At 42.6% G+C, this 15,245-nt stretch overlaps 1 protein-coding gene across 15 annotated transcripts in view; it reads left to right on the top strand.

The window, feature by feature from the left end:
• The first annotated feature begins 1,222 nt into the window (after positions 1–1,222).
• The window catches only part of rims1a (regulating synaptic membrane exocytosis 1a), a 118,348-nt gene continuing 104,325 nt past the window's right edge, over positions 1,223–15,245 (top strand). For all 15 annotated transcript variants that reach the window (XM_086258302.1, XM_086258304.1, XM_086258303.1 and 12 more), the window contains exons 1-2: positions 1,223–1,753; positions 5,738–5,812. In XM_086258302.1, coding sequence (XP_086114428.1) covers positions 1,593–1,753; positions 5,738–5,812 — 236 coding nt within the window. In that variant the 5' untranslated portion in view covers positions 1,223–1,592. The remainder of the gene's footprint in view (positions 1,754–5,737; positions 5,813–15,245) is intronic.

The following is a 15,245-nucleotide window of genomic DNA, read 5'->3' as shown; positions in this document are numbered from 1 at the left end:
TGGAAATAACAATGGAAGAAACAGCATCGCTTAGATTTGGAGCCATGGAAGGTGTAAATAGCTCTCATTGTTTACTTGAAGATCCAAACATGATTAACATGCTACTGTAAAGCAGTTATTATATCATAAACATCGTTTAAAAAAACATATTTCTGCCTGCATGCATTGTAATACAATTGTATCTTTGCTGAAGTCCCTTGGTGTAAGCTGTAAATTTGATGTTATGTGTGCTACATAAACTGTATACTGAAAATGGATGAAATGTGAATCCAGTGCACAAATGCCTCCAAACTAAATTCTCTCTGACAGCCAGCAGCGGGCAACTCATTTGGTGGGAAAGAAGTCTGGTTGTATGGGGGTCCACAGGAAAATAGCTGTTTTCTGGATCCTCAGTTTTTTGACCCTCAATTAAAGCTCCTTAATGAAATATGAAATGTATCCTAATTAAGTCTAAATGTGGTTTAAACTCTTGAAACAGACAACAAGAATAAATTAAGAGCTACATATAATTATATAGTAATATGTAATAATAGTGTAATAAGCGTAAGATTAGCCCCAACCTCGACTCACTTTTTTAGATAGTTTCCTTCAAAATATCCCGAAGCTACCTTGTTTTTTCTCCCACATTTTAATTATGATTATGAACCGGTATGTAGTGAAAAATACACCAGGACTTTTTGTTTTAAAACACAACGCTACGAATAAAAGGATTCGTGTTTGGATGCAGTCACGCGGCGTTAAACCCGCACAGTGGACCCTTAAAGGAACCCTTTATTTCCCGTGTGTGCTATAGACAGCCGTGAGCGCGCATCTTAACGGTGAGTGGAGCCCCCATTCTCAAATGAGGGCTGCGCACTCCCGCCGTAAGAGGAGTGAACGCGCTCGAGGGGCTGCGGTCCCATTGACTGTTTCGTCTCCCTGACAGCAGCATCAGCGGCGGCGCTGGAAAACAAGAAGTCGCCGCCTCGCCCCGCAGCCAAACAGCCGGCCCCGGCTCACCGAGCGAAGACCTGAGCCGCCTTTGGGGGACCCCCACCCCCCCGCTCCCCCCTCCTCCTCCACCTCCTCCTCCTCTCTGCCCGGCCTGAAGGAAGGAAAAGAGGTCCTCCTCCCGCGAGTCATCATCCCGAGCGAGCGAGCGAGCGACCGCCGGAGACATGGGCTCCCCGTGAAACGGAGGCGGTGGAGGGGAGAGGCGGGCGGGCGGGCGGTGGGAGGGGGGAGAAGACAGCGGAGCAGCAAGAGGGAGAAGGAGCGGCTAAAACCGGGAACCAAAGCGCCACATCCACCGCTACCACCACCACCACCTCTACTACTACTACTACTACTACCGCAGCTAGCGCCGAGCCCGCTGCCGCCGCCGCCGCCGCCCTGGGTGCCCCCCGCCACCGTCATGGGAACACCGCATCAGATGCTCCAACCGCCGCTTTGTCCGTGGGCCATGTCGTGATCCGTGGGCTCCGCCAGCGGGTTTTCTATCCGTGATCCCGACAGAGGCTAGGAGGGAAGAGGAGGAGGAAGAGGAGGAGGTGGGAGAGAGGGAAGAGGAAGGGGGCAAGGTGGTGGTGGTGGTGGCGGCGGCGGCGGGGAAGATGTTTGCCTCGGTGGGCCCTCGGGGCGGCCCGCGCCCACCCGTCGCCCCGGCCATCCCGGAGCCGGACCTCAGTCACCTGACGGAGGACGAGAGGAAGATCATCATGGCTGTGCTGGCTCGGCAGCGGGAGGAAGAGGCGAAAGAGGAGGCCATGTTAAAGTAAGAGAGGGAAAGCAAAAAGATAGTGAGTGTGTGTGTGTGTGTGTGTGTGTGTGTGTGTGTGTGTGTGTGTGAGAGAGAGAGAGAGAGAGAGAGAGAGAGAGGAAGACTAGACCTGGGCAGTTTCCATTCTGAAGTCCATGAAAGTCTGCTCTGTATGGACACAATGTGACAGCTGCAGGACTGCAGGACTCCACTGTATGTGATCATGTATGCATGTGTGTATGTGTGTGTGTACATCCTGCAGGTCCCTCCACACACTCACTCACAGGCCCACGTAGCCTGCAGCTCTGTGCCGGAGGAACCTCATAGGCTTTAGTCCATGCATGTCCAGTTCACAGATTTGGAACGCTCCTGTGGGCAGGCCCGTTGGATGTGAGGGCTCAGGTGTAACTTGTTAGGGGAGGGAAGAAGAAGAAGGGAAGGGGTGTGTCACCCAGCAGCAGCAGCATCCTCCCAGATGAATCATACACATTTCTCTTCTGCACTTCTTTCCTTGAGATTGTCATCGTCACCCAACGCCACTGCCCGAGTCAGGTGGAAAGTATTTGTACTTCCCCTGAAATATTTCAGCAGGAAATTGCAGGAGGCTCAGTGAAGCCTGGCGCTGAGAATAGTAAAGCCCTCCCTGTTGGCTTTTATCTGTGCAGCATCCATCTCAACAGCTGCTGTTCTCAGCTCTGGGGTGCGGTTGAGCCTTTCCCAGCCTTATGCACTGTATGTAGGCCAGTGCTCTTGCAGCAGACATCACACAGGCTGTTAAAGAAACAGTGGGCCTCTAGCAGGGAAGGAAAAGGTGCCTGTGTCATGTTATTTTGAATCAAGAGTGACTTACATCGCTGTGTGTATCCTACCTCTTCTCTCCCACATTAAATGGAGAAAAGTCTGCTCCAGTTTGTTGCAGCAATCGGCGCAGGAACGAACCTATATGTTCACCCCCCCTCCACCATCCCCCACACTCCTTACCCCCCACCCCCAGGACCAGAAAATGCATCAAGTTTAAGCGACGCCTTTTCTCATGTTTTCTGCACGTTATGCACGGGAGCCGCACGCATGCATGTACAAAGAAAGGCAGAACGACCCACCTAAGAGAGGCGCTCCTCAAGCTTTACGTCCCTGTTCTATTTTAAGCCCTCTGTGCAGAACGATGGCCCAGCACTGGAACGGAAGATCGATTCATTGCTTCTAAAGAAGGAAATGTCCAGTATATAGCTGCGGCCCTAAGTGGTTATGCATCATTTTCAGTGATGTATTAAAGAGCTGTGGATTCACTCATGTCATAGTGAGGAAGCTGCGGATAAGGCTGTCAGCACACACATGTCCAAGCCTATATAGGCTTCAGCACTGTTTCCTCTCACCAGTGTTTGGATTGAGTTAGCAAAGCAGTGTGTATGTGTGTGTGTGTGTGTGTGTGTTTGTGTGTGTATGTTCGTACGAATGGGTCTGCACTGAAAAGCTGCACTGGTTGGTTGACTAATACATGTGTGCTAAGTGTACCAGGAGTAGGGAAGTGTGGGCTGTAATGAACAGAGGCAGAGAATACGCTCCACTTACGAGCTGTTTAAGATATACTCACATCAGTTTACTTTCTATTAATGCGCATATGTTCACAGTGCATGCGTGCAAACCTCACTTTAAAGCCACAGCAATAATGGGCATGATTTGTATTCTGCTTTCAATGATCTGAGGTAGAAAAATGGAAATCGAAAGCAATAATAATTTCAATAATCGATGAGTGGTGTCTCTGGCCACACTCTGGTTTAAATTCAATATAAAGGCATGTCATAATAGTACAAATGTGTGCATTTTATCCAGTGTTAAGCAGAAACTCCATGGCCATTACCCATTAAAACGGGGTTGCTGCTGGTGACCCGTCTAGGTGTAGAGTTATTGTTGGCTTCAAAGCCACATGCTGAATTGTACAAAGTCTCATACTTCCATTTTGGTATTACAGTTTTTCTTCTAGAAGCTTTTTCATTTCACTGTTCCATCCATCCATTTTCTCAAACATTGTCCAATTCAGAGTTGCCAGTTCTAGCTGTGATTGGGCAAGACCTGGGGTACACTCCTGACAAGTCACCAGACTATGGGAGGACTTTGGCTGCTCCAAACAGAAAAAAACATCAACTTAACTCAAATCCTAGAACCATTGCCTGATGGGTGTACAATGTTGAAGTACTGTATGATAAAGGTTCCTCAAATTGATAACTTATTTTTCTATTTTTATAGAGGGTTCCATGTGTTACTTGTCTCACCTTGAAGACAAAACACAGAGGAAATACCAGAAGCTCAAATAGATAAAGAATCTTTTGTACTATACATATGTGATATGTGCTCAAATTTGACTGCTGACCTGGTTAGAGTTAGTTAGACAAGCACCTCTTATGGAATTTCTGCTTGTCTGGCATATGTACGCCTTTAACAGAGGAACCGTGCATATATGAGAGTTTATTTGAACTGTAACACCTTCTAGAAACACATCTTCTAGCTTCTGAAGATGTGCTTGTTTAGCCTGTGCCTAAGATACAGCTTAGTAGTTCTAACCGTCATGTAGGCTATGAGGATGCTGAACTTTGCCTTTTGTATGATTGACAAATAAGTTGTAGTTTCATATAATATTGAATCTATTACTGTACCAAATATTAGGCTGTGATTTTACGCTAACACAGTGGAATCTTTAACATGAAATATTCAGCCTTGATGCTTGCTATGATGAATTACACAACCCAAGGATGTTTCGCTATGAGTTTTGTACCACGTACAAAGTAAAACAGTACTTTTTTTTACCCCCTTTTTTGAAAGAATTGTCATATTATACATCGGGGTAACCCAAGGTTCTCGAAGCTACCTTTACTGTCAGTGTATAAGCACTTAAACTGTCAGTAAAAGAGATATCTCGATTCCTGATGTGCCAAAAATGTCTCATAATGAACGAGCAGGGTACCCACGGTATTGACAATAAAAAGAAACGTCTTCTGTTTTAGACAGCGTGGGTGTTGGCGGGGAATTCTCTCTTGAGTTCCCTCTGTGATCAGACTGATCAGAGCCTGCTGTTCATGTTTATGGATGAGATGGTTTTGAATCACACTGTGGATGTGTCAGTGGACATACTGAAAGCATGTCAGTGTTGTCTAAGGCCCGTCATCGATGCCTAGCGGTATCCCGATTGTTCCCAAGATAAAAAGTGTTGATTCGAACCTGTTTCAAGCAGATTTCTGCTAAAACTGAACAAGTAAAATTGAAAAAATAAAATTGAATAAGGGACAGCACGGTGGCACGGTGGTTAGCACTGTTGCCGCACAGCAAGAAGGTCCTGAGTTCAGTTCCGCCATCAGGCCGGGGTCTTTCTGTGTGGAGTTTGCATGTTCTCCCCATGTTTGCGTGGGTTCCCTCCAGGTACTCCAGCTTCCTCCCACAGTCCAAAGACATGCAGTTTGTGGGGATAGGTTAATTGGTTAATCCAAATTGCCCATAGGTGTGAGTGTGAACGCGAATGGTTTTCTGCGACAGACTGGCGACCTGTCCAGGGTATACCCCGCCTCTCGTCCTATGACAGCTGGGATAGGCTCCAGAAAAGGATAAGTGGAAGCGGATGGATGAAAATTGAATAAGGACTGAGAAAACAATGCCAGGACACAAAGTTTTATGTAGATAACAAGATAATTATTGACATTACAAGCTAGCATGTAATGTACCAAAATGAACCAATATGTAACTGAATTCTGGACTAATTGTTATGCTTAGATGTTTCAGCTTATAGGAGAGAAACATTAAGACAGGTCTGCCATGCTTTGTCAGACAGTAGGATTCAGGGCAGATGCCTTGTAGAAGTTATAAAGGGATAGACGTGAACTTAACCCTAGCCTTTACCCCAAGGCTGTCACTGGTGACTTGTTCAATGTTAGAAGGACGAAGCACATAAATCAAACAAAATCATAGCAAAACGCTGGACTAACTGCACTTTTCTAACTTTGTGTTTTTCAGAGAAGAAAAGCCTATCCAAGCCAGAACAGTGAACCTGGTTGGACAGAAGAAACCCCCGCAGCAAAACGACGTCCGGTGAGTGCCAACAGCTACTCTTTAACCACCAGGTCAATACCACCCCATCGATGCGGAACTGGCCCTAAGTTGCTAAAAATGCGAGCTAATATTTGCTTTTGCGTCACTTTAGCATCAAGTCGCCTTTCTGGCCTCAATCTCCAATCGAGACGGTGTTTCTCATGTTTGTTGTGAAATTCAGTTTTACACCTCAGATGAATCAGCGGTATTAAAGATAAACACGCACGATGGTGATTATTTTTTGCAAGTGTGACTCAAGCCATTATTATGCAATTTGCATAATACCTTAAGTGGAACAGAAATACACGGCACGTCATTTAGACGTTTAGATTTATTTTCTATGTTTATTAAACTTTTATTTTAGCATTCTGTGTCTCTAAGACACACACAAACAGACCAATTGCTGTCTGTCATCTGTCAGGCGGCAACCTACAGAGCTTCCGCTGTAAAGAAGGACATGGTTGGTCTGATGAGTCCAGTCCAGAGCCTGAGTCATTAGAGACTAGCTGATGTTATCTTCCTCCTCCGTAGAGTGGCTGGTTAAAGGCTGGATTCAGATGCTCTGTGTGTCTCACAATTTGCTCGTCTCTTCTGCCAAAACTGCTCGTCTGGAGGAATGACTTCTATCATGCGGTTGTGTGACTTTCGCGTCATCTTCCTCTCACATGTTCGAACAGATTTATGCAACATGAGGCATCATTTTCCTTTAGAAAAAACCCACCTAAGATCCTTAAATCCAAGTTTCAAAAGCAAATGGGATTTATGTTTCGTTTTCTTGCCTTCTAAAATCAGATGCAATGTAACAATTTTTTTGATTTTGATGCAGATTTCTGAATTTATACAATCTTTGGCATTTCAAACTTAATGATGGCAGAAAAAAACTTCCGGTTTCATTAGAAAAACCTGAAGATTGTCAGGGAGAGTATAGTGATTTGATTTCGTCCATATCTTAAATGCTTAGTAATCCTCTTGTTGTTTTAGCTGATATAATCTCTGCTGTCTAGTAACCTATAAGTGTTCAGTCTTTTTTATGGACTTGTCAGCTAGCTGTGATCCCTGTACTCTTCTGTTGAGCTGTGACGTTGAGGTCACAAAGCGCTGGGGGTTATGGGAAATGATGCCTCCTAAAGACTGCTAAAAAGCTGAATTAGCAGCAATGTCTCACCTGAAAGGCTTTATCGTTTCCTTTAGAATGAATGGAAATGTCAGTGGAGTATCTAAACTAGGTTTTGTTCTAGTCATATTTACTCACTAGCTTTGTTGGTGGAAGCTGGTGCTGTACACAAACTTTTAGGATGGATGCATGCTTCTGAAGACACATAAAACAGTTTTAGGTAGAGATGAAGAATGAAAAGAAGAAACTGTTATGCTCACCTACTATGTAACATAGAGAAGGTAAGCACTGTCCCTTAGCTAGCATAATGCAGCTTTCTACCTGGAAAACATTCTCCCTATATACAGTCAAGCTAACTGGCTGTTAGCTGTTTGGTGGCTGCTTGCTAAGTGAAAATGAGGTCTCTTCCAGTTAGTTATTTTTTTCTTTTAACTCTGTTTTATATTTCATTCACTGTAAAAGAGGATACAGCAATCTAATAATACCTTCTTCTATAATAATCAGTCTCTCTTCTCTGTCAAAGGTTAGCATGATCATATATTGCACTAAAGCTAAACTTCAAACCAAAGATCTTTATCACACTTGCACTTTAATTTAGTATTCATAATTATTATAGTAATATATTATTAGTATTCAATCACTTGTAACTACGAATCACTATATTTTTGTTAGCTTAGATTTATAGTTTGGCTCATACTAGATTTATTGGGCTGATGTCTAGACCCATTTTTTGGGAATTAAGATTTCTGATTAAGATACATATCTATAGAGATCAGCCTGCATTCTTTACATAATACACCATATGGACAACAGCTTGGGAAACCTACACATTAGTCCTGCAGGAGCCATGGAAACCCATGCCACGAGGCTTCTGGTGCACAGTTTTTATGCTAACCTTAACACAGGAGGTTTGTACCTGTGCAGGTATAGGAGCTGATCGCTGGTTTCCTTTATGCACTGTGGGCCTTAGCACTCAGTGACCCCGCTCTGTGATGTTACGTGAGTTCATGGCTGAGTGGTTGTGGTTCTAAAATGTTTTCACTTTGTAAAAATACCACTTACATCAAGGAAACATCATGGGATCATGGACTCTCTATTATGGGGAAAGAAATTTCACAAACTGACTTGTTGCAGGAATGGTATTCTATTACAGTACCATGCTCGAATTCAGTTTTTTAGATGTTGTCCAATACTTTTGTCTATCTTTTACGTATGCAGTTTCAGCATAGTGTACATATAAAAGAAAAAAACACTTGAACTAGACTGAAAGAATCCAGTGTCATGTTACTGTGTGGGACATTTTGCTGACATGGTTTGGGTCCATTTGTCCCCTTAGAGGAGGGATGTCAAACTCATTTTACATTGTGGGCCACGTACAGCCCACTTTGATCTCTAGTGGGCTGGATCAGTGAAACTCCCCCTTTCGATAAGTGTAAAGAAGTATAACTACACACTTAATCATAATGTATACTTTATTGATCCCCGTTGGGAAATTCCTCTCTGCATTTAGCCCGAGGAGCAGTGTGTACGGATGGTACCTTGCTTAGCTGTAATCAAACCCCCGACCTTTCGATCATGGGGCCACCACTATACCACTATACCTACTGAGCTATCCCTGACCCGATACCTGAGACATCTTAATATTATTATACAGAAAAAGTTCTAGTAGTGCATTGGCCAGAATAACCTATTATTATTATTAAATTGAAACATTTTGTTAATTCACTAAAAATTCATTTTTTCTATGTGGCCCCATTGTAAAAAACTGAAATTTCTATAGTAGATAGTGAAAAACAGGAACTTTCCTGTCATTTCAGTGTTAAGCTATTACTTATTTACTTTTGTGTCATACAAATGGTCATGGGGAAGGTCTTTATTAGTAGCAAAAGCTGTTCCACCTTTAAAAATACAGTTAAAAGTCCAAAACGTATGCCCTCTTTCAAAATCTAATCTAGTGGGCCAGATTTGGGGTCTTTGCCGGGCTGATTTTGGCCCCCGGGCCCTATGTTTGATACCCCAGCTTTAGGGGAAAAAGCCACTGCAAATCAAAATAAAGTTTTTTGGGGTGATCACCGTTATCCTATGACAATAAGACATTTTTATCCCAATGGAGTGGTCTCCTAGAATAACACTACACCCATTTTTTAGGTATATGGGTCACTGAATGGTTTGATTAGTGTCAAAATCATCAGATCTCAATCCAGTGTATAATGATTGGAGATTTTAGATAGACATGTCAAAAGATATGTAAGCTGTCTTCCTGTTCTATAGATATATAACCAGAATACAATTTGAGCCCATTAAGACAGTTGAGTCGAGTCTCCTTGAGTCACACTCATTGGCCAAGGCTCATTCAGACTCGATTCAATATACTGTAAGTTTACTCACCCAGCGTTATCTCAGGATGGTGGTGGATTAGATGAGACCTCTTACTCATAGCATTCCCACAGTATTTTGATTTATTTAATAAAATATCAATATTTGGTGTCCCTGTATTGCTGCAGAAATTATTGTGAGATATACAGTACCGATTGTTTCTTCCACCCCTTGTGTCAGGTTTTAATTAACGGACTCAGGCGCAGACCGGGACTCTTTACAGGGTTTACAAATTTATTTACACAACGACACCAGGTGATGCTATTTACAACGTGCTGGAGGGAGGGGAGGGGGGTCCAGGGTTCCGGGGTATGTGAGGGGAAAGACGGGAAGCTGACGCCCTCCAAAGGCTCTCTGTCTCTTCACTCCCCACACTGGGTAAACACAATCCACTCACTCGTCCACGGGATGACAGGCAGGCAGGGAAAGGTCCGGGAAAGATCTGTACACAGAAATTTCAGTTAGAGGCGAACAGACGGAACGATCTCACAGATTCAGATTCACAAACTACTGAGCGACTGACGCTGATAGCTCAACGATCCAGCGACGAGTGACACAGTGCTGCTGTCTTAAATCGGCCTTGTGATCATCCCGATAGGCAGCAGGTGCGTGGGCCAGGGGCGGGAGCCCAAAATGAGCACCGCCCCGGCAGGTGAGAGAGAGAGAGAGAGAGAGAGAGAGAGAGAGAGAGAAAACACATGTTGCCTAATACAGGATCAGCTGGTGAGGCACAGGGACCATGACACCTTGTCAGTACTTTTCAATAGAAATGATATATCGTCAGGCTGAGCTTTCATCTATAGGGTGAAGGTCCTTTTGTTCAGTATATCATTAAATGTTTTCATGGCATACCTACAAACAGTGCTTATCAGTAAAGTTACTTCTTCCTGCCGTCTTTATTCCAACTTTGGAATAAAGTACTGCAAATTATTTTGTCGTAGTATTTTGTTGGTTTCTTAAGGAAGTGAAAGTCAAAACTCAACATTAACCAGTAGAATAATGTTCAGCTTTTCAATAGGCATCCTTTAGTTAAAACAGTACAAAGTTATGAAAAACTGAACACAATCTATTATTAAAAAAGTCAATTATGAGTTTGATCCAGGATTGTATGAAGGAACGTCTGTTTTCTGAGCTTGTGCAGTCGTTTGTTGGCGACTATGATAATAAGGCAATCCAAGTACGCCAGAACCTTGAACCTTGATCATAATACTCGTATCAATCAATTATCTAGGAAACTCCAATGGTTCTGTATTGACTAACGTTGCAAAAATGAAACTTTCATGTGTAGATTTATTGTGTGAAATATACTTTGGGCTTTAGCGTTGCCAGCAAAGCCTATTTACTTCTACATACTTGTAAATTGAACACTCCAGTTCATTAGCAAGCTTTCCAGCAAACATCCTACTGAGAGTGCAGGTGGTTAGAGGTTAGCTTTCTCCGAAATAACCCTTCCCATCTCATCTCCAATTAGTGGGAATTGGATGCTTGATGGGTTGGTCAGAAACAATTCTTTATAATGGAACTGCTCAGTGATCATCTTTCCACCGCTGCGTGTGTGTCTGTGTGTGTGTGTTTTAAAGTCTGCTTATTTGATCAATAGTCGTTAATACAGACCTGAATTGCCAGTGCTGCTTTAAAAACACTCTTTGATGTCATACAAGGACCCCCGTCTTCGTTGGCTTATTTGTGGACTGAAAACCGGGTTTCCATGCATTCCTGTTTGCAGTGACGTCTGCAGCCAGAAATTGTTTGTTTTTTTGCCACACAATGATCAAAGGATAAAGCTTGTTTATGTGCTATTTGCACTGTATGTGTGTTGGAGTGTGTGTGAGTGTGTCGCTGGATCAGAAAGTGAGGTGGGATTACAGAGTAAGTCAGCTGGAGCACATCTGCTTTTCTGAGGAATCCCACAATATGACCCTCATTTTTAACATTATACAATCTGCGCTTATCTGGTTAGTGTTCCCAACGCAATTCCTGTGAACACCAGACGTTACAGTCACTTTTCCTTCAGCCTTTCATGGAGCACTGAACTGGGATAGAGACAATATCATGTCTGTAAAGCAACCACTGGAATAACTGCTGAGCTACTATAAGCATACATGTAATTTCTGAGATTTGGTTAAATTTAAATAAAAATGCATTGGGCAGACACCACCTAGCAGCGTCTGGGCTACAAAAATGAACAAAATGTGAAAATGTCAAAAACTTCACTTCCTAGATTGGCCACTTGAGGCACCTTAGAGTTAAAATACCAACAAAAACAACAATTACGTTACACCCTGGTATGAGTAAATGATACTTTCATCTTTCATAACAACTTTAGGTTGTTGGATTATTTTTTAACCCGTCCACCTGGATAGTGGTAAGACTTAAACTCAGAGCTGTGCTTTCATTTACAGGTGTGGTGATGGAGCTGTGGCCAATCACTGTATGTCTCAGCTTTTAATCTTTACTGTGATCGATAATCTCTCCTTAGCTGTAACTGGCTTGTGATAGGATAAAGTTTTTAATTCCTATCCAAACACTAGGCTGCACTTGGGTTGAATTTATAGTAGTAGTATAGCTTAACATTACTTAAAAATTATCTTTTCCAAAACAGATCAATAGTTTTGCATTTTCCTCTTTGCTAACATAGTGTCAGTAATATTTAGCTGTAGCTAAATAGCTACAGCAAGAGAAATTAAAAGAGTGCGTCTAGCACAGTCAGTCTAAAGACCCTAGATAACATGGTACCTGGTTTGAGATGAGATGAGATGGGATAGCCTTTATTTGTCAGTTGCAGGTCTTTTGCCCACAACCGAGATGACAGACCTTACCGACCGTACATACAATACACAAACATCACATTGGGGAGACAGGTCAGGCTAGGTAGCGAGGACAAAAAACATTGAAATGTGTAACACAGAAGGATAATACAGGAATGCACAGATATCAACACACCATAGCACAATAAACACAGACAGCAACATGGGAAAGTGTTCCAGTGTGTACATCTGATCTGGGACCGCTGCAATCTTTTGACTGCACCTCCAACTGACCCGATGTCCACATCAGAGGGGAGGTAAGCGTTGGAGGTGGCGTTGGATCCGGGGTAGGGAGGGTGATGCGTCAGTGAGTACTTATCAGTATCAGTATATGTTAGAGCTGGGCGATAGAACGATAACGATATGTATCGCGATATAACTTTTACTCGATAGAGAAATTAAACTATCGCGATAGACTTCGCCGCTCTTGTCCTCTTAAAAAAAAAAAAAAAAAAAAGGTCAGCCAATCCAAATTAAGTAGCGCAGAGCCGAACCAATCACAGCCGCAGCGTCACGTCGCGTGACTTGTTACGTACAGCACAAGTGCCAAGCCGCACGTGTGTTTGTTTGGGAAGCAGCCAGCCACCGTACCGCCCGGGTAATGGAGGAAATGAGTGTGCCGACTAGAAAAATCAACCGAGCGTGACCAAAGAGAAAACAGATGATGGTTCCAATGCCGGAGAGATTGTCGAACGGAAGAGCCAAAGAAGTTCCGTAGTGTGAAGGTATTTCGGCTATTTCAAGTCTGACAAAAAACAGAGTAGCGTGCACTGTAAATTGTGCCGAAAGCAAGTCTGGAAATACAATAAACTGGTGCATGCGTCACACTGTGCGCCACGTTATTGTTTCGGTGAAATGAATTTCTACAATACTGTTAATTCTACTCTCTGCAGTGTTTAAATGCTTACATATACACACAGTTACTGTCCGTCCACACACACGACTCTGTTCTGCTTCTATGCCCCAGCTTTGTTTACTTTTTCCCACCGAGGCTTCTAGACTTCTGATTGGCCAACATTTCTGCACGGTTAGGAATCTAGCGCCACCTGCTTTGGCATGTTCATAGCAGCGTTTTCCTTCATTTCTGCCTTTATGTGTGGACGGATTATTTTTTAAAACGAAAACGGAAAATCTCCGTTTTCAAAGATACCCGTGTACGTGTGGACGTAGCCTCAGTCTCTGACTGGAAGCGCTAATTCGTCATTCGGCTTTTGTCAGACTAAAGTAACTGTTAAAACTGTTTGAAAAGCTCAGCTATACAACAAGGACAGATTGAGAATTTCCTTTTAGTTCTCAGTTTATTTGATATTGACAAAAGTTAGTCAGTTTTGTCTGATCTTCTGTAAAACAAACTAAGATTTATTTTTAGAATTAATATTTTGTTTCTAAGTGGAATTGACAATTTAGTCTGTTTCGTTTGTTCTATTTTGAAACTTAAACGCTTTAGCGGCTGCCTTTTGTGTAGTTTGCAATATTTGCCTTTATTTATCTGAAAAAGTCTCATGTTCCTTAAGTACATCTACCCTGTTGAACTTATTATGGGAAATAAATATTTAAATAAAAACAAGCTGCTGATTATTTCACATTTTACTTGTGAGCAACGGCACATTTAAATCTTACAAATATAGTTATTTGGCTTATATCGTGATAGATATCGTTATCGACTGAAATGAAAAAAACATATCGTGATATGAAAAAATCTCATATCGCCCAGCTCTAGTATATGTATGTGTGTACGTGTCCATAGTTCAGCTGAGACAGTGTCCTTCGCCCCGCCAGGCTAAGTAAACAGTCTTCCAGCCAACCCAGGTGGCCTTGCATGGAATGGGAAGGAACAGACTCAACACAGTCGTTATCAGGGAGTTTTTGTTCGGCTCCGGCCTTGAGCCCACAGCTGGCGCCGAAGGGGTAGCTGGATTATGATGGTAATTTTTCTTTTGCGACAACTCATGAGAATTTCAAAGCTGTTCTTTAACACTCCGACACTGGTCAATCAAAAGTTTGTAACCTTTGAAGTCTTTTTAGCTTATTGTACCTTATCATAGTGGCTAATAAGCTGGTCACCTACTGACCAAGTTGAGCTAGCATTGTTAGCCAGAAAGATAAAATCTTATGAACAGCATCTATTGCCAATTAGCAGCATATAAGGTGTCTCAGCTGTGGAATCTTGTTGGCTGTTAGGTAAATATGTGTCTGGTGAAGTTGGCAGAAAATGATTGTTTAATTAATTAACATTATGGTATGGTGCTCCATTCTTTTGATCAACTCGATATGAGCTGATCAACTAGTTATTAAGTACACCTCAGTGTAGTGTTTACTCACTGAGAATGGTAATTCTTAAGAATTTAGAGATTGTGATTCTCTTATCGATTCTCATTGGCTCATTTGCATTGCAAAGTGTGTGCATGTTGGAGGAATTCCCCCTTTTTGTTGTGATCAGAGTGGAGTGGATGTATTACACATATTACACAGAACACTTTCCTTAAAAGTAATTTAGTTTGTTACTCCCAGGAGACAGTAATTCATTACACTACTCAATACATTACTTTTGCATTTCTTTATAAAATGACCTGAAACACATTGTTTTATAATTAGCATTTAACAATTTAAGCCAACAGGCTAGAGGCCTACACTAACACAAATCCCTATCCTAATGAGGACATATGATCTTTCTGTTAGCATTTAGTTTTGAATACAAAGCAAAGATGGAAACCAGCACAAAGAGACTTTAAAGCCATCGCCACGGTGATTTACTATAGAAAAATGAGCAGGTAGAAATGGAGGCTACAGTCTGACTGCTCATCCATTTGTTACCTGTTGAAGTTCAGGGTCTGACTGCTGGGCTGGGGTCAGCATTCACTCAGCTTTAACATCACTCTGGGTTCCTGGCTAGTTTAGCCTTAGCATGCTGTCTGTGCAGGTGCCGAACTATAATCAGCTGATTGTAGCTCAAGTACAAGTGAAACCGATAAGCGGAATCGTTAGGCAAACAGACTACTGGGAAGTGTTTCTATACAAGAACTGCTTCTGGATTGACATCCCTATAACTCACAGAAATATTGTAAAAACCGTAGGGAGCAAACCTGGCTCGTGATTGTCAGTTTATGCCAAACGTTTGTCAGGTTGATTAGCTCAG

Source organism: Aulonocara sp. 'chitande type north' Nkhata Bay, linkage group LG13 (assembly GCF_057382095.1).
Source record: "Aulonocara sp. 'chitande type north' Nkhata Bay isolate Kocher_YH1m ecotype deep benthic linkage group LG13, A_spYH_male_GT1.1, whole genome shotgun sequence".
NCBI lineage: Eukaryota > Metazoa > Chordata > Actinopteri > Cichliformes > Cichlidae > Aulonocara > Aulonocara sp. 'chitande type north' Nkhata Bay.
This window is presented reverse-complemented; position numbering and strand designations above follow the sequence as displayed.